The sequence below is a fragment of the Parambassis ranga genome, chromosome 5 (genome assembly GCF_900634625.1).
Source record: "Parambassis ranga chromosome 5, fParRan2.1, whole genome shotgun sequence".
Lineage (NCBI taxonomy): Eukaryota > Metazoa > Chordata > Actinopteri > Ambassidae > Parambassis > Parambassis ranga.
In genome coordinates, this window is record NC_041026.1 from 14,067,594 (window position 1) to 14,089,075 (window position 21,482).

A 21,482-nucleotide genomic window follows, 5' to 3' on the forward strand; every position below is an offset into this window, starting at 1 on the left:
TATATTGTGTCATTGCACAAGTAAGAAAAGTAAAAGCTTCCTGTACTGAAAAGCAGAGTAAGCATAATACATATAAATGAAACCCCGTTTTCTGTAATTTAGATGACGAAATGTCAAATCTTACATAAGGATAAATCCAATTTAGAATAAAACATATTAACAAAAGTAGCATAGACCGATCAAGGGTTTTATTTCACCTCATATACAGATTTGTTTATTGAACGTAAAATAAATTGATCAATTAATAATTAAGACAGCTTTACCTCATCAGAATATTTACACTACTGACACATCACATAATTCCTGTGCCTGTGTGAGTATACTTTAAATAAAGAGAAGAGCACATGACAAGGTTTAAGATAAATTTATTAAATGTGTTTCCTACAGAGTATTGTAAAACATCTGATAGGAGAGGAGATGCCCAACATGGCAGCTGGGTTGTGACGTTAATAAAAGCTAAGGCTGATTATAAAATACTTGTGGTTTCTCATAAACGACAAAGGCATGAGATTCATTAGTATGACTAATGTCAAACATCTGATGCCTGCATATAAAATGATTATCATAACTATGCAACTTAAAAGTAATACACACAGTATGACACAAACATACGGCACTGATCAGATTATCTTTTGTGTAAAATCATACGTTAATAACTAAGACAACATTTATAAAATCAAGTTTAAAAACAGTTTCATACATTGGTCCAAGAATGACATGCTAATGATTACGCCGAACATCATACTTAAGACAAAGGACAGGGTTAAAATAATACCTCACCGGTTAATAATCCGCTTTGTATTCTTTGGAATATACTGTGACGTACAGTGTGCCCACGACATTCAGTATTGGCACCATTTGAACTGAATCTCAGTTGTAATTGCTCATAAGTACCAGCGCCTTAACTACTACTGTACCTCTGTGCATATAAATCTAATAAATACAGATATCATAACAGTGTTTCCAAAGACCTCTGTTCAGATAAACAAGTGATGTAAAACCTGTAATGTATGACACAATGACTACCTTTAAAATGTGGATTAAACCATGATGTCACATGTAGAGCAGCAGCTGTTAGAATTACTGATGGATCAGTCAGTTTGATGAAACCACCATGTCTAGCTCTTTGACCCCCTCCTGGCTGGATGTGAGGCCGCAGCTGCCAGAGAGGGGGCTGTCTGAGCAATGACTAGCAGACCTGGGCACCGAGGCAGGTGAGGGTGGCGCCTGGGCTAGGCCAGGCTTCTTAGGTGGGATGGGTGGAGGGTTTCCCCTGTCTGCCCTGGAGATGGTGGGTGATCTGATAGCCTGGCTAACCACTCCAGCAGCTCTTCCGATAACTGGAGACAAAGGTGCTGCCAGGCTGCGGTAGTCCGTACCGAAGGGCGAGTTGTTCGGCGTGGTAAGCTTTGGTGTGATGCTCTGCTGGACGGTTGTGAAGCGAGACAGCACTTGAGTCACAGTGCTCCGGGCCATCTGCTTGACTGGGCTGGCCTCTGTGGAGCAGCTGCTTGTCACAGTTAGAGGTTCCTTTGGTGAGAGAGGAGGAGTGGGTTGTGCAGCTTGAGACTGCTGCTCTGGGTCAGCAGCACCTTGGAACTTATGACGAGCAGCGTGGAAACGCTGATTGATCCCGGCCTGGTAGGGAGACTGATAGCTTCCAGGATTTGGGCTGCCTGGTGAGCGTTTGGCAAGAACAGGTGAAGCGCAGGGAGACGAACGAGACTCAGTGGGGGACACAGCACTGCTGGCCTGATGGATCTGAGGATTTTCACTCCCATTTTGTAGGCTGATCTTCTCTGAGTGGGCACTGTTTGGACTGTGATGACCGTTAGTCTCTGTGGGACAATGGTGGCCGTTGACTTTTGGCTGCACAGGAGGCTGGTTTCTGTCGTCCTCAATGTCCTCGACTTGAAGAGTGTCTGCTAATGTCTTTCCTGGAGAAATTTTTGTGGCCCACTCGTTTCCACCTGTCTCCACTGGAGCTCCTTTCATCATAGTTACCTCCTCCAGCTTCCTCTGCAGCTCTTCTACCTGAACACAAGGAGAAATATCAATATTTAAGAAGACATTGGGCTGTAAAATGTATTTTCCCTTCTTATGCTATAATTACATAACATAACGAGATACTAAATGTGTTTCCTCCATAGTGATAAATGTGTTCACACCTGTTGTTGCAGCTGACAGCAGTGAGCTTCCTCCTTCTTCAAACGTGAGCGGAGCTGTTCACGCTCTGTGTCGAACTCAGCCAGCTGCTCCTCCACCCTCGCCTCCATCCTCAGAGCTCTCGTACTCTCATCTTCCAGCTCTTTTCTTAAAGCCTGACAGGCCTCTTTTTCCTAAACAAAAAGAGAATCTGTGAAGCAACAAAAACTGAGCTAAGAAAACGGAATAAACTGCCTAACTTGGATTTCAAATGTTAATACCTTGTCAAGTTTACGGCTCAGCTCAGTCAGCCGGTGACCCTCCTCCAGAGCCCTGGCACTCGCCCACTTGCACTCTTTGGCCAGAGCACAGGAGAGCTGTTTGTGCTGAGCCCGTTCTTCTTCTAGCTGGTCCGTAATCCGCCGCTGTTCTTTTTCCAGCCGGCGGACCTGGCTACGCTCAAATTCCAGCTACAAGCACAAAGAACAGACACACAAACACAAACAAGTTCATTCTGCTGCTTTAGGCATGCAGGTGGTTGTAGTTTAGTTTACTGTGTAGTTTATGGCACATTTTAGACAGTGGTGTGGTTTTTAATTAGAGGGCACCTGTTGTTGTAAGCGCTCCCTCTCCTTCTCCAGGATGTATGTGACATCATCTCCCTCCGCTGTGTCCTCAGCATGCCTCCTTTTTTCCTCCTCCAGGTCTGCAATCACCTGAAGCAAACGCAGCAGGGAGAGTTTGGAAAACAAGTACAAAGATGAGTCTTGACACTTCACTATACTTCTACTCGTCTACGTCTCAACAGAAAATGGTGCACTCTTCACTTATGCAACGACAGATGGAAGTCATCATTATTGGTCTATAAATCAATTAGTTAATCAGTAAAATGGCAGCATTTTATGTAGTTTTTAAACTTCATAAGTCGAGAAAATATTAATTAAAAATAAAGATGGATGAGTACAATGATGTAAAGGGTATGAATACTTCCTCCACCACTGACACTGCATAGTTTAACTCCCCTAAATGCCTTTTCTGTGATTTATTTATACAATATATTTAGTTTGAGTACTGCAAGAATTACAGTATTTGTAGTATTTGAATAAAATGAAAAAAATGTTTTCTACCAACTCATCTGTTTTATATAAAACTAAGAAACAAGTACATTTCCTGGATTTTAATGATTTGTCCTTGTGGGCATAATTAACATAGGGTGACATCAGTGTACAGGTATTTTATTTTTCTCCCTTTATGTCTGTTGTCTTGCACCTTTATAGTACTTAGGGTTTGGTTTAGGAACCCTAAGTACTGTGTGAAAGCTGTGTTTAATTCTGCTCTTCCTGGAGAAAATTAAAAACAAGCGGTTTAGATGGGAGGAAACTAAAGTAATTTAGTTTGAATACCAACATTTTGTTCTCACTTTTTTTTCCTTTCTATTATGTTGACTTACAATGTACAACAAGCGTTGCACTTTACTGGCTTCCTCCCCACTCATATTTTGCTTCTCTACTGTTGAGGCTCACCGTTTGCCGTCTCATTTCTATCATGACTCATTATGATCCTCACATCCAGGCTTACCCTCCTGTGCCTGCTCTCAGCTGCAGCAAGTTGGGCCAGCATCTTCTCCTGCATCCTCCTGCAGTGGCTCACCACCAGTTTGAGAATTACCAGAGGGTTGGAGGTGGAGGAAGAACAGCCAGGTTCTTTGTTCTGGCCCCCCACAGCCTCGCTGTCTCTCTGCAGGGCCTGGAAGGGGTCGCTGAGGTTGTACCTTCCATAGCGTTCCTGGATAAATAGCTCTTTGCGCTGTGCCTGCAGAGAGGACATGAGGAGTCAGACTGTGCACTGAAGCAGTCATTGACTAACTAGATGGTACAGTAGCACACACTGTCTACACAGGGTGCCGACTCCTGTGTAGCTTTTCAAATCAATGCTTTTTTCCATTGCAACTATTAGACTGATTGATTACTATATATAGATTACAGATACTACTTCATTATTAAACCCCAAGCTACTTTAGGTCCATCATAGGTATTCTTTCGTATTCTTTTTTCACCTAGATGTCCACACGAACTGGAAGCAGGGGATTCCAGACATCCCTTACTCTACCCACATTTTTGGAGACCCAAACATTTCTACACCAGATGAGGAAGTATCTCCAGCACATTTTGGTTCTACCCTGATCCTGTCTTTTTCCACATAGGTACGCCCAGTAAACCTCCAAGAGAAGTTACCCAAGTGGCATTCTAAACTAATTCCTGAACTGGCTCTGCTTATTGCAAAGGAGCAGCTGCTTTACTCTGACCTTCTTCTAGATGTCCAACTTCTACTTCCGATCTCTACGTTTTTTGGGTTAGGGTTTTAATTCTTTTAGTCACCACCCAACATTCAACACAATAAGGGTGTAATCTATCAGATCCACTGCCCGACACAGAGATTCACCACAACAGTCCAGTACAACACTTACTGCTGATGCAGCACTAAACTACCTTGCTGAGATGGTAGCTTGAATACCAATGATCATTGTCGGGTTGTGATATCACCGTGCTGAAATTAGTTTTACTTCCTCTGCGCCTAAATACAGCCTCAGAAATTATGTGGCACAGCTTTCTTGTTCCTTAAAATGGTGACCACCACTTCACTATGCACCGGTATGCTGCTCATACTGTCCCTGTTGGAATTTATTAAAGCAGGCAGTGTTGTTTAGTTAAACTGAAATCCACAGTAAAGAGCATTTGAATGTGATTATGATATGATTACTATAATCCCCTTATCACTTCAAAATCACATGCGGTTCTCTTCTATTAAAACAGGAAATCTGATGCTGCATTCAGCCTGTCATGATCACACCTCTGATACAAGTGTGGTAAATAAACTGTAGATAAAGGAGAATAGAAAAAAACTACAAGCAGGAGGAAAGAACAACAGATGGTGTGTTGCTGTCTATCTTTAGCTGGACAGCTGCTTTAGACTGGGCCATGGCCAAGTTGGACCTGTTCACTGTTTAACTCCTGACAGAGGAGGGATAATAGCAGCAAGACATTTCAGGTGGAGGAGTGCTGTAGCAGAGCTGGCACTGTGTCTTAGCGAGGTTTCAAAACAAAAGAGGATCAAGAGATTAGAGAGAACGGTATCCTCTCTGGCAGGGTGAGGACAGAGCTCCCGATGACTGATACCAAGATTAGTGGTGAAGTTTAAAGTGTTGTCAAGAGTGTGTACAGGCCTGTGGAGCAGTAGTCAGTCATTCTGCTGCTCTTCTGCAGCATGTGTGGGTGAGGAGATAGACCAAGAGTCACATATGAGTCGAACTCTTTAATTAGGGTTACACTAACCATTCCTTAGCTCTAATACAGATCTGCTCAGGTCATACTGAGTGATACATTTTACTACATTGATGACTGTAATTCATTCATGTAAAGTAACATCAGGTCAGGGATTGATGTGGCATAGAACATTCCCTGTTCACTGAATTTGAATAATTTGATAAGCTGGGTATCATTTCTGTATTATAATATTACCAGGAGAATGAATGTATGAATAATTTCCTCAGGCTGCATATAATTGATTCAAAAACCACATTTGCAGCGGTAATCGAGACATACTGATATGACAGGCATTTCACACGCAAAGACTGATTTATGCAAAATGACTGGAGGTAAGTGAGGGGGAAACATGAGACAAAACGTGAACTAAAAAGGGCTTGTCAAATCAACTGGAAATTCTTCCTTGTTGTTTACAGAGAAGTACATGCAGTGTTGATGAAAGGGCGGCTCAAACAGTAGAAACCAAAGTTCAAAACAATGTTCCACAAGAGATCAGAGGCTTTGTGACTGTCATTTTCAACGTCTTCAGTATCAGCTCATCTGGCACAAAAAGAGGAGGGTGAGGCTGTGAGGCTTTGCTGCTGTTATTTGATCCAGTCCGTGGAGGAGGATGTGAAGGCGTATCAAAACGGCATGGAGGGGTGAAACAGGAAAACACAGGGCACCCAGGAGAATTAAAAAAATGCCTCTCAAAACGTGGGCACTATCTGGGGTCCAATCACCACTCAGCACCTCAGCAACTAACTTCTGTGCAGTATACTGGGACACATCAAGTGTTTGCAAAGAGTTGTTTTGAATGCAATCTGTCTCTATACTTGGCCCATAGCCCATCCTTGTCTGTGCTGCTGATTAACTTTACTGTTAAAGATGATTAAGCTTAGATCAGATTCCTTACTTCAGTAGTAATTCAACACACACACACACACTATTTACTAAAACACTTTTGAAATGTAAAAAGAACTGCTAGTTTATTCAGCCTGCACAGATCTCACATGTACTTCACTAGATAATTGGCCCTTATCGTCAGTAAAAACCCTTTTTTTATACAAGGGTTTTACTCACAAACGCACACTGTGCTTCTTTTTCTCGCCTTCTCAGTTCCCTCCTCAGCCCGTCAATGCACAGACAGATGTGCACTTCCACAACACAAAGGGAGGCTGTTGTCCTCCACATCATTCCTCCACTGTTGCAAAGAGAGCACAGGGAGTGAAAAGAGGGATTACAGGAAACATTTCTTATGTTACTTAATACTTAAAGCACCCAAATCTACCAGAGCTTATTAATTACATCATACTGTACATGCACAACTCCCATAACCATTCAGTGCATGGCTGTTAGGCATCACAGTCTGGCTTCATTATTCATGCCTTTGTCATTTGGCCGTGGTTTTTGGCAACCTGTGTTCTTTTGCTTGGGGAGCTGTATTTGTGCCTTGGCTACACTGGTTCAAATCCAGCTTATCTTTTGCTGACACATGCCTGAAGTCCTTTAGCTGCTTGATGCTGGCAACAAGATTGGTATAATACAAACAAAAAGGCGATACATGAACTCATTACCCTAGAGTCCTATATATTTCAAAGCTGCTTCAGCAAGCTGCTAAATCGGCTGAAATGCTTGCGTATGTAATTAATGACTAGGCAAGGGCTGAAAATCACCATCCATCATCACTGCTGATAAAAGAACGCTACATTAGCTGGCACTAAATCTAATCAGCTGATGCATCTTGGACGTAGAAGCTAAATTACTTGTTTCTATTTTTGTACTGCTCCATTACCAAACAAAACACAAGGTAAGTCTGTTTGAAGTAGCTCCATTTGGAAGCTCATGCCGACCACACCACGTGAACTCCACAGTTAATTAAAGGCTCATTTCCATATTTGAGTCCCTTTTGAACTTAACTACTCCTACTCCTTTTCCAAACTAAGGGGACTAACTGGATCACTGCAGGGCTTTGTGTTCCAAATACGACCGTTGCCAGAAACTGACTTCCTTTTGAAAGCCACAGTGTGAGCAGCTGCAGAAGTGAGTCACAAGGGGAAAAATGCAGCGGATAGTTAGAATGCCACCGATAGTTCTGCGTAATTAAATATAGAGTACCATAAAAAACACATTATTAACCTCACATCCTGGACTCACACTATATCCAGTACAAAATGACTGATAAGAAGAAGAGACAGAAGAAGAAGAAGAAGATTTATCTTTTTGAAGTTAACAGTTTATCAAAAGAAATCTCTGCTGGTTTTCACCATGGTGATTAGCATTTGACCAAAACACTTCTCACATGCCACTGACAGTGCAGCAGTGACACATCAGCAAAGACATGAACAACTTCCCTGAATAAGATGTAGAACTATTTTTACCCAGTTGATGCGTGTTGCAGGTTGTAAAAAAAGAACTGCACGGTAAGCAACACCAGCTTTGATACCATCAATTAAACTTAATGGATTTACAGATTTGTGCATTCCTTATTATAAATACCTCTAGCAATTGTATAGCCTGTGAGCTAATAATTACTGTACATACAATACAGGATGAGAAGTTGTTGTATTTGTGCATATCTGTTCATAAACCAAAATGTGAGACAAAGCCTTTGTAACTTGTGCAGCTGAATTCTCACAATACCTGAATCAAATGTCAGTACACAACCTGGTGCTGATCTGCTGGATTACCAAAGAGCAATTCTTCCTTAGGAGCATGAACATCTGCACTAAATTTGATAGCAGTTTTTTCCACAGACTTTCACAAACCCATGCTGAGAGAGTTCCCCAGGACAAAATAATTGTGCGGTAATGATGTACTGATAACAATCTACTTTTCATGTGAGGGCACAACCAAAAATTCCCCACTCTCAATTCCTTAACAGCAGAACAGCAAAAAGGTATTCGATTCTTACACCCTTCTTAAAGCACCAAAGACTGAGTGCTGCAGTACTGATCCAATGGATGGGATAAATGGGTTAACAGATGGACCTACGGGAGAAGCACAGCCATATTTCCCTCCAGCTCCAGTTAAGGCCAATGTTTATTTGTTCACTCCTACACTCACACACATTGAGTCATCAGGAGCCATGTGTGCTGTAACTCTTCTTGCCTTAGATGGCCAGATCCCCGAGGAGATGTAGGAATGTGGTCTAGACACAACACATGAACATTCAGCAGCAGGCTCTCATAGATGGCTGCGCTCTAGTCCGCTGGCTACCTCTCCAGTTTGTTCTTTCAATGGTGCATTTTACACCAACAAAGTGGAGAGCGTTTCAAGAGCGTAATGACTGTGAAGCCCACATTTTAATGGAGAGAATGAAGTTGGCAGAGTTGTGTGAATGTTTAACACCCAGCGCAGGACACAGCATGGGAAAATAGTCTTGCAATCCCTTAATTGAAATGCAGCATTAACCCTGCCAAAGTAAGACATCTTAAGGTGTGATCCAGGCGCTCTGTGTTGGACTGATAATGTGAACTGTTTACTGGGGCTATGTCTAATTTAGTTCAACCTCACTCATATCAGCTTAATAAAAATGATGAGACAATGCCCCAAACGGTTCACTTCATGCACAGACAGTAGCAAAATGCAACTCATATAAGTTAAATCTAACCTTGTTTACATCTTACATAACCACATATTTTTTGCAATCAAACACTAGGAAAGCACGTGTAGACTGTGTTCCTCACATTTAGGTGACACTGCTTCAATGTAGGCGTGCTTCTTGCGATATGACAGAAGCAGCAGACATCAACAGACTGCCATAACAATCTGTGGAGGCATGTATCTGCCTGAAAAGTAACTGTTTTAATTTAGTATTTGTTCGAGTTGTCAGTTTCAATTCCTGTCATGTAAAATGGATTGCAAAGGTAAAATGTCTTCAAAGAAAAGAAAAAGTACCAAGAAGTCAACATATGACAGCTACTGTCATTGTCTATTTAATCATCACATTGCATATCATTTGGTAGGAATCCACTAAACACTATGTAACTGCATATAAACCTCCCGACCCACTTCCGCAGGTCAGTATGCAACAGTTTGTCCACTTTCTGTGTGCCATATAAAAATGATAACCTTTCCTTACATTGGTGACTTGAACAGATGCCAAGTATTCCCAGATGGAGCTTGTTTATAAGGCCAGGTTTTACATCCTTTACAGACATACATACACACACACAGCAGTGGACACCACAGGCCTATTGCTCTAATTTAAAAAACAATTCTGGATTGTGGAGGTGTCCACATGCACAGTAGGTTGGCCTCTATTATCGCATATTGTCTATAAGCATTCTGTATATTTTCATTTAGGTCTGGGCAATGTCCGCACACCTGCAGTTTGATTTACAAACAATACAGATGGATTTTTTTTAAGGGGACATGTAGAACCTCAATACTGACAACAACATTTTCTTCATACAGAAACACCTGCATAATGCATTCTCTCAAAAATAAAGGTTTAAATGTTGTTGTGTAAAAATCTAACTCTCCGGAAAATTGCATGAAACTTTTATTTGTGTGCAAACACTCTCTACAAGTGGAAAGTAGTAGTAATTCTCTGAAGAGTTTATCACTGCAGTGGAAACCTCTCAATACTGGATTTAACCTAACAACATCAACCAGCCTGTCAGTTTTGTGCCGAGAATCACTTTTACATAATAGTCATGTTTCCAGCTCAGATGAGGGTTACCTTTAGAGCTTCAATGACGAGGTCCCGGGCCTCCAGCTCTCCTTCCAGGATGCTGAAAAGCATCAGCAACTCTGGCTTGGTCAAACTCTCCATGTTCAGTTTGGACTGCAAGGACAAAAGAACAACGTATTAATCTGTAATGCAATTTAACTTTTCGTATTTGTTCCTTGTACTTCCCCACAATCAGTAATTTTATCTTGAAACAAAGCCCTGTGTTTCCATGTCCAGATCAGACATTTAGGCAGACATCTGATCCTGTCCACTGATTTATAGGCTGTCATTGGGTATGTGGTTATTATCTCAGGAGAGAGTGAGTTTGCAAAGCAGGGCCAGTGTGCAAAATATGTTTTTATCCTCATGTATGAAAAGAAACTGTTAAAATATCTCTAGAAAACATGCTAGATATTTACCAATAGCACAAATCAACGCTTTTCATTTAAGTTGCTCACAAACATTTGATGTTTCAAATATCAAATATGAGACTGCTTCAAACTTCTGTATCTGTGAGGCAATATGATATGCGTGTAACCTAACTTTCGAATGTCGACTATAATATTACTCTAACTTTGTTTTCCTGCGGCGTGTGCCATTCACAATGGGTTCTATAGCAGTCATTTATTCTGTGTCGAACATGTGATGTGGTCTCTTTGTAGTGTCTGTGCGCTATAATCTCACAGCTGTGTTGGTTCTGCTGACAAGCCCTGCGGTGTCCACATCTCCAACATCCAGCCACGCTCTTGCCCAAGTGAATGTATGCGGGCCTCTCTTTGAAATAAGATCAAAGCTGTTGATGTTCCTACACTAAGCATCCTTTTCAGATGAGAATCATCATGTGGGATGTGTAAGATTATGAGCAATAAACTGACTGAATGCTTAACAACAGACGAATACAGCAGTTTAAAATGCCTGAAATATTCTTTTTCTTATGTGCCTGAAAAATCTCCATCTATGTTGATCCACACCTGAACTAGCATTCATATGAGCCCGTGCTCTGTGCGCTCTGTGGTCACTGCAACTTTCCACATCATCAAGGCATCAGGGGCGGGTGGGCTGATCTCTCTTTTACATAATGAGAGACAGCAGTAACTGGTCTTTAATATCTAAGAAAGAAGCTCACATTTCTTGTCAAAAGTGTCCACAGCAAAGAAGCCTGAAAATGAGTATCGTCATGACAAATGTGCATTTACGTGACACTTCAGTAGACATGCAGAAGTGAAGAGGAATGACCCTGCTGAACTGCATCTGCAGCCTACAGCAGCATCCCCTCACAAAGAAAGCACACAGTGTTTTCGTTCTGCCTTTAGCAGCACTCATGGTCTGTGGCTTAACCACAGGGGTAAATGCTAATTAAACTACAGCACATACACACACACACATACCTCCCTTGGTTCTGCTTTACAGGCTTGCTTGCTAATTTCACAGGCCACCATAATCACTGTGAGACGAGTGTACGCTGTGTTATGAGAGCTGTCTGGACCAGCGGGAGCCTGTGAGTGTCATCGTACTTGTTTAGATCCTCATCATTTTAATATTATTCCTCCTAATCCTCTTGAGTTGGAGTTGGTAATAATGGGGGCACACAAAACACTGACTGATAGCATGGGAAATACAAATATTCCCACTCATTCTCCTGGCTCCACTTCCGATGACGAAAGCCCTGTGCCCATAATCCTTTTATCCATGTTTGTTTTAAGCTTGGTCAGCCATGTGCCTCGTCTGCAACACTGTAAACTTGATAAAAACACACACACACACAGCAGAAACACATGCTTTAATACAGGGGCCCAGGTTTGTGAGCTCTGCTTGTGGCCAAAGTGCATTAAATATTCTCCTTATTAAGACATTTTTAAGCCTTCAAGCTCATGATGAATCATAACAAGAGTCATCATACTTACAATATCCAGAGCGAGTGCAATGTTTTACACTTAAATTACATGTCTTCATAAGAACCTTTTCCCACAACCTCCAGCTGCTTTTAGAGCAAATGTACAAAGAAAACCTCATCCTCTTGTTTAAATTCATGTCACAGACTGTGAAACCACAAACTCTTAACATGAAATGTGGGTCATCTGAGGGGAGTCTGAGCTTCCTGGTTCTGCTGTGCAGCAGGATGGTTGGTGACCAGATGCAGCATGTCTGGATACTAAATTGGATTTATCAGCCAACCTAATTTCTGCACAGGCCACTTGCTTCCTTTCTAGCTTGCCTTTCTACCGCGGCCTGATTTTAAAATAGTCACAATAAACACAAATTCAGTAGCTGTTAGCCGTAAATTTAGTTTGTTGTAAGTTAATTATCTCAACAAATGGAGCCAGTAGTGAAGTCAATCATCGCCATTACGGAGATCAAACGGTCATTAGACTGCAGGAGGTAAAGAGGAGATGAAAAGTTGTTTTCTAAGAGTAAACACTTTGTAGTTTTGCACGAACAAAACGCATTTAGTGTTACCAGTCCAAACGGTTCGGCCTGTAGCCTTGACTACTTTAGCTACATCTTTTTTTTCCTCTTTCTTTTCTTCTTTTGGAGCAAACAACACGGTTTTAAAAACTGTTTGAAACTCCCCAGCTCCACACCGCCAACATAAAAACACTGTTAGTAGCTGTTCTTACCTTCATGTGGCCCTCTGAGCTCTTAAAAAACTCCTGCATGAACTTTTTCCCTGTCAGAAGATTTGTTTCACTTGATTTGAGTCCTCTGATCCCGAAGCAGCGACACACTGAACGACCAAGAAGCGTTCTGAAGGACAGCAGAGCCAGCCAATAGGAGAGGAGGAGCTCAGAGCGCTGACCTATCAGAGACGAGGTTGTGAGGAAGTAGGCAGAGACGCTGCTTTTCCTCTTGAATTTTGGTTGGATTTCTTTGTTTAAGTATTTCTTGGCTTCCTCCTGCCTCTTCTCAAAGGCTCCGCTATATTAATGGCTTTACAGCGGCTTTCCAAATTAATGTTAAAATTCCGTGATTTCTTTGCCTGTAAAAAAAACAAAACGTGATTTTATACTGTATAGATTTTGTTGTCTTTTAATTTGAAAAGTTTCAAATTGTACGTGTGTAAAATACGGCAACAAACACTTCTTACCTTAATTAAGCAAAAGCACACATTCGACATACACATTAAAGTTGCATGTCAGTGAGTTGATGTTTTTTTTAACTTGTAGTAATGTCTCTAATCTCACAAGGATGCTCTTAATCTGAAAAGTAGTTTGTAAATATACTGTTGTCAAGTGGAGTAAAAAATATTGAAAGAGTATAAAAGATTTGAAATATTACTTGAGAAGAGCACTTGATTCAACCTTCTTGCTTATTTACGCTATAGGATAAACCATCCATCCATCCATCCATCCATCCATCTTCCACCGCTTATCCGGGGCCGGGTCGCGGGGGCAGCAGTCTAAGCAGGGACACCCAGACTTCCCTCTCACCAGACACTTCCTCCAGCTCCTCTGGGGGAATCCCGAGGCGTTCCCAGGCCAGCCGAGAGACATAGTCTCTCCACCGCGTCCTGGGTCTTCCCCGGGGCCTTCTCCCAGTGGGACATGCCCGGAACACCTCCCCAGGGAGGCGTCCAGGAGGCATCCGAACCAGATGCCCGAGCCACCTCAGCTGGCTCCTCTCGATGTGGAGGAGCAGCGGCTCTACTCCGAGCTCCTCTCGGGTGACTGAGCTTCTCACCCTATCTCTAAGGGAGCGCCCAGCCACCCTTCGAAGGAAACTCATTTCGGCCGCCTGTATTTGCGATCTCATTCTTTCGGTCACTACCCAAAGCTCCTGACCATAGGTGAGGGTAGGAACGTAGATTGACCGGTAAATCCAGAGCTTCGCCTTCCGGCTCAGCTCCTTCTTCACCACAACAGACCGGTACAGCGACCGCATTACTGCGGAAGCTGCACCGATCCGTCTGTCAATCTCCCGCTCCATTTTTCCCTCACTCGTGAACGAGACCCCGAGATACACAAACTCCTCCACTTGGGGCAGGAGCTCTCCTCCCACCCAGAGAGGACAAACTACCTTTTTCCGGTCGAGAACCATGGCCTCAGACTTGGAGGTGCTGATTCTCATCCCAGCCGCTTCACACTCGGCTGCAAACCGTCCCAGTGCACACTGGAGGTCCCGGCTCGATGAAGCCAACAGGACAACATCATCTGCAAAAAGCAGAGATGAAATCCTATGGTTCCCGAACCAGATCCCCTCCGGTCCCTTGCTGCGCCTAGAAATTCTGTCCATAAAAATTATGAACAGAACCGGTGACAAAGGGCAGCCCTGCCGGAGTCCAACATGCACTGGGAACAGGTCTGACTTACTGCCGGCAATGCGAACCAAACTCCTGCTCCGGCCATACAGGGACCTAACATCCCTCAGCAGAGGGCCACAGACCCCATACTCCCAGAGCACCTCCCACAAGATGCCGCGAGGGACACGGTCGAACGCCTTCTCCAAGTTCACAAAACACATGTGGACTGGTTGGGCGAACTCCCATGCACCCTGCGGAGGGTATAGAGCTGGTCCAGCACTCCGTGGCCAGGACGAAAACCACATTGCTCCTCTTTAATCCGAGGTTCGACTATAGGCCTAATTCTCCTCTCCAGTACCCTGGCGTAGACTTTCCCAGGGAGGCTGAGGAGTGTGATCCCCCTGTAGTTGGAGCACACCCTCCGGTCCCCCTTTTTAAAAAGAGGGACCACCACCCCGGTCTGCCAGTCCAGCGGCACTGCCCCCGATTGCCACGCGATGTTGCAGAGGCGTGTCAACCAAGACAGCCCCACAACATCCAGAGACTTAAGGTACCCAGGGCGAATCTCATCCACCCCTGGTGCCTTGCCGCCGGGAAGCTTTTTGACTACCTCGGCAACTTCAGCACAGGTGATGAACGAGTCCACCACTGAGTCATCAGCCTCCGCTTCCATAATGGAAGGCGTGTTGGTGGGATTGAGGAGACCCTCCACCGTCCAACCACCCCCTCAGTCGAGGTCAACAGCTCCCCACCTCCACTGAATACAGTGTTGGCAGAGTACTGCTTCCCCCTCCTGAGGCGCCGGACGGTTTGCCAGAATCTCTTTGAGGCTGACCGATAGTCCTCCTCCATGGCCTCCCCGAACTCCTCCCAGGCCCGAGTTTTTGCCTCTACAACTGCCCTCGCTGCAGCACGCTTGGCCTGCCGATACCTATGCTTCAGGAGTCCCACAAGCCAACCAGGCCCGATAGGACTCCTTCTTCAGCTTGACAGCATCCCTGACCTCCGGTGTCCACCACCTGGTCCGGGGATTGCCACCACGACAGGCACCAGAGGCCTTGCGGCCGCAGCTTCAGACAGCTGCATCGACAATGGAGGAGGAAAACATGGTCCACTCCGACTCAATGTCTCCAGCCTCCCTCGGAATCTGGGTGAAGCTCTCCCGGAGGTGGGAGTTGAAGATCTCCCTAGCGGAGGGTTCGGCCAAACGCTCCCAACAGACCCGCACAGTACGTTTGGGCCTGCCGGGCCCGTCCAGCCTCTTCCCCCGCCAACGGATCCAACTCACCACCAGGTAGTGATCAGTTGACAGCTCAGCCCCTCTCTTCACCCGAGTGTCCAAAACACAAGGTCGAAGGTCAGCTGACACGATTACAAAATCGATCATTGACCTCCGGCCTAGGGTGTCCTGGTGCCAGGTGCACCGATGGACAACCTTGTGCTCGAACATGGTGTTCGTTATGGACAAACCATGCCCAGCACAGAAGTCCAATAACAAAACACCACTCGGGTTCAGATCGGGGAGGCCGTTCCTCCCAATCACGCCTCTCCAGGTGTTACTGTCACTGCCCACGTGGGCGTTGAAGTCTCCCAGCAAGATGACAGAGTCCCCGGTTGGGGTGCCATCCAGCACCCCTCCCAGAGACTGTAAGAAGGTCAAGTACTCTACACTGCTGTTCGGCGCATACGCCGAAACCACAGTGAGAGACCTCTCCCCAACCCGAAGGCGCAGGGAGGCGACCCTCTCACATACTGGGGAAAACTCCAACACATGGCAGCTAAGCTGTGGGGCTATAAGCAAGCCCACACCAGCCCGCCCACCAGCGGTACCGACTATATCTAATCGGTACCGCTCGGCCTCCCGCACAAGCTCAGGCTCCTTCCCCCCCAGCGAGGTGACATTCCATGTCCCCAGAGCCAGTTTCTGTGTCCAGTGATCAGGTCGCCGAGGCCCCTGCCTTCGACTGCCACCCAATCCACTCTGCACCGGCCCCTTACGGTTCCTCCCACCGGTGGTGGGCCCATGGGAGGTATAGGATAAACCTTTGATTTTATTCGGTTGTGAAAAAAACATTACAGCATTATCATATCCAGACTCCAAATTAAAAAAGGAGCTGATGATAAAAACACACGTGAAATATTTTGTTGTGATCTTTAATGATAATTGTTGTAGTATATTGTTATTTTGACTCAGTGGTGAGTGACACTAATGATTCATCCTTCAAAATATGGCATAGTGAAGGTGCATTTCTATTAAGTTATTAAGTTAAGTTCCTACAGTAAACAAAAAATGGGTTAATGTGTGATAGCTTTGTGTTGTTTGACTGCCTTCATATCAGTTATTTGTGCTCTTAATCTGAAGTTACAATTTGGTGAAATTGGCCAAATATATTGTCTAATACATAACAACAAACAAAAACATCCTTCATCCAGAATAAGAAAACCACTCAGAAAGGATGTCATGCATGAATGTGAGACACTGCACAAGAAAGTCCCCAGAGGCCGTTTAATAAATGTTATAAATGTCATAAGATAAACCACCTGTTGCGCATTTATATTAACTATTGAATTATTCCAGATTTTTTAAAATTACTTCAGCAAAAACATCTCTTGCATTGATTCCTGGATTTGTGGGATTACAGTATTATTGACTGCCATCTGGCGGCACAGTCACTGTGAGAGCCTGCAGAGCTTCAGTAAGTCTGGGTGCTTTGTGGAGAAAGTGGAAGAAATGCCGTCAGGTTGCTGAGATCACCTGGGAAATCAAAGGACTGTAAATGAGCTAAGAGAGCAGCCAGTGAGCAGAAAGCTCTCAGAATATGAGCAACTGGACATATTACACTTACATGTTTTATTCTTCTGCGATTTCAGACTTTCTGCACCTCCTGTATCTCATTAGCAGTGACAAAGATGACTTTGGAGGATTGATTCTGTGGCAGGGATGCAGCTGTGTTGTTGTTGCTGTTGTTGTTGATGTCAGCTGTGAGGCACAGAGCTCCAGATGCCATGTGACAAAAATCAGATGAGGAATTCATTGTGCTGTAAACCTGAAAATTCAAGCTTCACTTAACCTCTAAACTGGAGGGATTTTCTGTAATACACCACAACTGCCAGTAGAGTGCAATGCTGACACAACACAGGTCCAACTTTAAGTGACCACTAGTGATTTTATCTCAGAAAATACAGGTTTTTCTCCATAGCTGTGATGAGCTGAGTAGACAGTCAAGCACTCTCCACTGTTATCAGTTTCCTGTATCTGTTTTCCTGATCATGATCATCAGCCCAGCACTCAGACTCATAACACTGCAATCTAATGCTGGGAGAGAAGTGCGCACCCCCCATGTCAGCGCTAAACTAGCACAAGACACAAAATGTGCCTCCTTTAGTATCTATGACTATGCATTTGTGCCATTTGATAATTGTGTCTATTTTTTTCATCATTGCTATCTTTATACAGAGAGCAAAGTCAGAGAATTGTTCCTCCTGATAGGCTGCTGCTGGTGCTGGGAGCCTCTGCAGCCCTAATAGAGAGTCTCTATTTTGGGCTTCTCAATTAAGCTGCTCTGTTCAGCCTGCTGACTGGCTGCTGTGGAGAATCTGTGTCCTCAGATTCATTGTCCTCATCTGCCTCTTTCTGCAAATAAGCGCAAAGTTTTGCCGTTTTGTCAGAAAGAAAGTGGACTTCAGAGACTAAAACTGTGCTACGAAGAAGGATTTTCTCAATTCTGGTTTGTAGTGGTTGGAGGAACAAATCTATTTTTATTGGCTACAGAAGTGGAGAAGTGGAATACAAGTAGTATGCTCAAAATGAGGACATTACATATGAGGACTGACTTGTGGTCTAATGCAGACGATCAGTTTTGTGAGTTGTTATGCAGAAATTTTGAGGTCAATAACAATTGTGGTATTTTTGTGCTAGTAAATGAAAGTTGGATTCAACACCAACTTTCTTGTAGTCATCTGCACACATCAACCAAAGGGGGTCAATGTGAAAACACTGAGGAACGGTGCTCGTTCTTTACAGCATGGTGCAGAGATAGACAGCTGAATTCAGATGTGGAAGTAAGATCCTGGTCCTGAGAGGCCAGTCACCATCCCCAACAAGAAACCACTGACAAGATGTACAACTTGACAAATTCATAAATAATGTAATGAGTATCTCAAAGGAATGTGTCCAACAAACTCCAAATGCTCAAGGTGTCAGACCTGGAACCCCCTTCGGACCTGAGAAGAAGCAGATTTGAACATTTCATGTGTCAATCTCGCTATTTCATCACATATTTGCCACAAAAACGAGACTTAGATCCTTTATTTTCTAGACAGATGTCCTAAGACAAAGAATCAAGAGAGGTTCTCTTTTACCAGGACAATGCTCCAGCCCGCAAGTGTACACTGGTGATGGATGATGTGGATTTGAACTCCTCCCACACCTGCCATGACACCTCAAACTACATCTTCATCAAGATGAAGAAGTACCTTGGTAGTCACCATTTTGACAGTGATGATACTGATGTCAGCATTGCTGAAGACAATACTTTTCAAAGGAAAATCTCCGTCTAAACTGAACATTTAGATAAAATGACTCCTTCTCTACAGTCATGAATGTAGCAATCACACCTTTTATGGCTCACACTCATCTGTTTGTCTGTATTATTATTGATGACACATTCAGGACACTTTTGTATGTAGATTAGAGACACTTTCAATGTGGCAGCTTCAAAAGTAACATGGGAATTCTCTTTTCCTCAGCTTTTTATGAACAAAATGATTATAGAATATCGATCAAATCTTTAAACAAAGGGCCTACAAGTCAAAATGTAGTTGTGTCAGCACAATTTCTTTTGCACTTTAGTACTTTTTTTTAAACATTGATTTCCCTCCAACACCCTCCTCTTTACCGATTCTGACATAATTGCTGAGTGAGGTCTTTTTTTTATCAAGCCCATAGCGCCATTCTTTTTTTTTTCTCCAAACGGCATCCTGGCTTTCAATGAGTGCAAGTCCAAACAGAACATTAGCATTTAGTTTAGAACTAAAGCAGCAGTGTCATGAAAAAATATTACTTTCAAAACAGGTGCAGCTTGAATGATAGAGTCTTTTCTAAAAAGGTTATCAGTTTCATCACAAGGAAATGTTCCCTTAAAACTGCCAAAGCCATGTTGAACCCCCAACATCTGTGGCCTCTGATCTGAATCAGGAATGAATGCACTTCCATAACTTCAATCTCTCTTACTTCTTATTCCTTGCTTAAGTGAAAGCGTTCTGGTATTCAAAATGAATATTTCATCTCCATTTCACACCTGGCACTCCATCACAGATGCCAGACATAATGTGGAGATGACACACCATGGTGGCACAGACAGGATCAGAGGAGGGCTGGAGAGAGGCAACTGTAAATATAGCATCCGAGTCTTGGCGGGAGCCAGCAACAATCTAGGACCTAATCTGAAGCAGTTATCAGCATCTGTTGCCTGGCACCCAGTTCTGTGGGGGTTTTAGTTATTCATCTATTGCTCCATATCTGTCACTTTTCTTTTTTTGCATCTGATTCCACATACAGAGGGATGTATTCAAGAGTGTGGGAGGACGTAGCCTCTCAATACTCCCCCCTTTCCTCCCCTCCCCTCCACAGAGTGAGTCAGTCTGTCAGTGATGCACGCATGTCTTCTTTACTTAGCTCACCTGATTGCATGAAGAGGTTAAGGGTTGGAAATTGATTTGTTTTGCCAGTGGCCATGGTAAATGTAAATAGCCTGAATGGCTAACCTTGATGCAGTGTTGATTAATAATTTGCATAATCTCCCAAGTGGCTATGTGTCTTCAAGCAGTCCTGTCACTTTTACCAATGCATTTCTTTGTTTAGTCTCGTGGCAGCAGCTGAATGTGAAACATATCTTGCCAACTACTTATGAATTTAGCTTTTTGATGTAAGGCATTTATACTAAAAAAGTCTGCAAAATTAGAAAAACAAAATCCCCTCTTAGCTTTTTTTTTATTGACTTCAATAAGTAAAAGATGACCATAATCTCTGGACGGATTAAGTGAGGAAGACACAACCAATCCAATTTATGGCTGAGATGACAAGAAGTCTCTGAGCTTAGACAAACTACAGCCCACTGGAGTATGAGCTGACAAAAGTGGAGCCCACCACAAATCAAAGGCTTACAGAGAAGAGAGACAAACAGAAGCTGTGATTCATCAGCTCTCTCCAACATTTGAACTAACTTTGTGACAAAGGTCTTCTCTCTACAGAGAGACGAACCAACCTCATCAATTTGGATGTCCACTGCAGTCTTTGTTATCAAGCCTTGCGAGTTTATACACCTGAAGTATGTTGATCGGCTTGCTTTATGACCCTGTCTGAGCTGAATACACCTCGGCTCATTTTCCTGAAGGTTGAGCGGGTTTGAAATATATATCAACATACTGCAGGGCAGAAAGAGTTTAATTTAATATGTCACTGTAAAGAGGAGTGATTGCTATCTTAACCAGCGATACTCCTCAAAGTAAAGAGCCGTGAAACTTCTTATGTCCTTTTTTAAAAGAAATTAAAAGGAGTGAGTAAAAGGAGCTTTACTTCCCATTATGGAAATAACTGCTGCTGGACTCATTCACTTCAATACTTTTTTTTATTTTTTATTTTTTTTTATTTTAGATACTGTATTAATCCCAGAGGGAAATTCTTTACGGCTACTTGAATCAATCTCTCACTTAAAGAAGAACAGTTTATTCTCTGCAGCTGAAGTATGGTATGATCAATACCACATATACAGACACAGTTTTAAGGACAAGGTGTATGTCAGCTCTCTCACCCAAAGCTCTCTGTAAAAAACAAAAACAAACATCATGTCAGGAGATTTTGAAAACTCAGTGAGAGTGAGCCAGATTTTAAAAGTAAACACATGCCCCTTTCTCTCGGAGCTCACTCCGAAGCCACGCCTCCCAATCACATGGACGCACATTACCTGAAGACGAGCGGCCATCATGCATGTTCCTCTCTGGTGCGCAGAGCAGGAAGAGAGTGACAACCAGCCAATACTCCGCGCAGGGTCCACCTGGAGGACTGGCTGATGTTTTTAGTGTTTTATAGCTTCCACAGATGATTAATATTCTTCGTTTT

At 43.4% G+C, this 21,482-nt stretch overlaps 1 protein-coding gene across 1 annotated transcript; it reads right to left on the bottom strand.

The window, feature by feature from the left end:
* Positions 1-349: 349 nt before the first annotated feature.
* LOC114436085 (CTTNBP2 N-terminal-like protein) lies at positions 350-12,850 on the bottom strand. The gene is made up of 7 exons (XM_028406166.1): positions 12,744-12,850; positions 10,135-10,239; positions 3,724-3,957; positions 2,754-2,861; positions 2,427-2,615; positions 2,169-2,339; positions 350-2,034 (listed from the first exon to the last, which is right to left on the bottom strand). Exons 1-7 carry the CDS (start codon positions 12,780-12,782, stop codon positions 1,096-1,098), a joined length of 1,785 nt encoding a protein of 594 aa, XP_028261967.1. The 5' UTR covers positions 12,783-12,850; the 3' UTR covers positions 350-1,095.
* Positions 12,851-21,482: the final 8,632 nt, after the last annotated feature.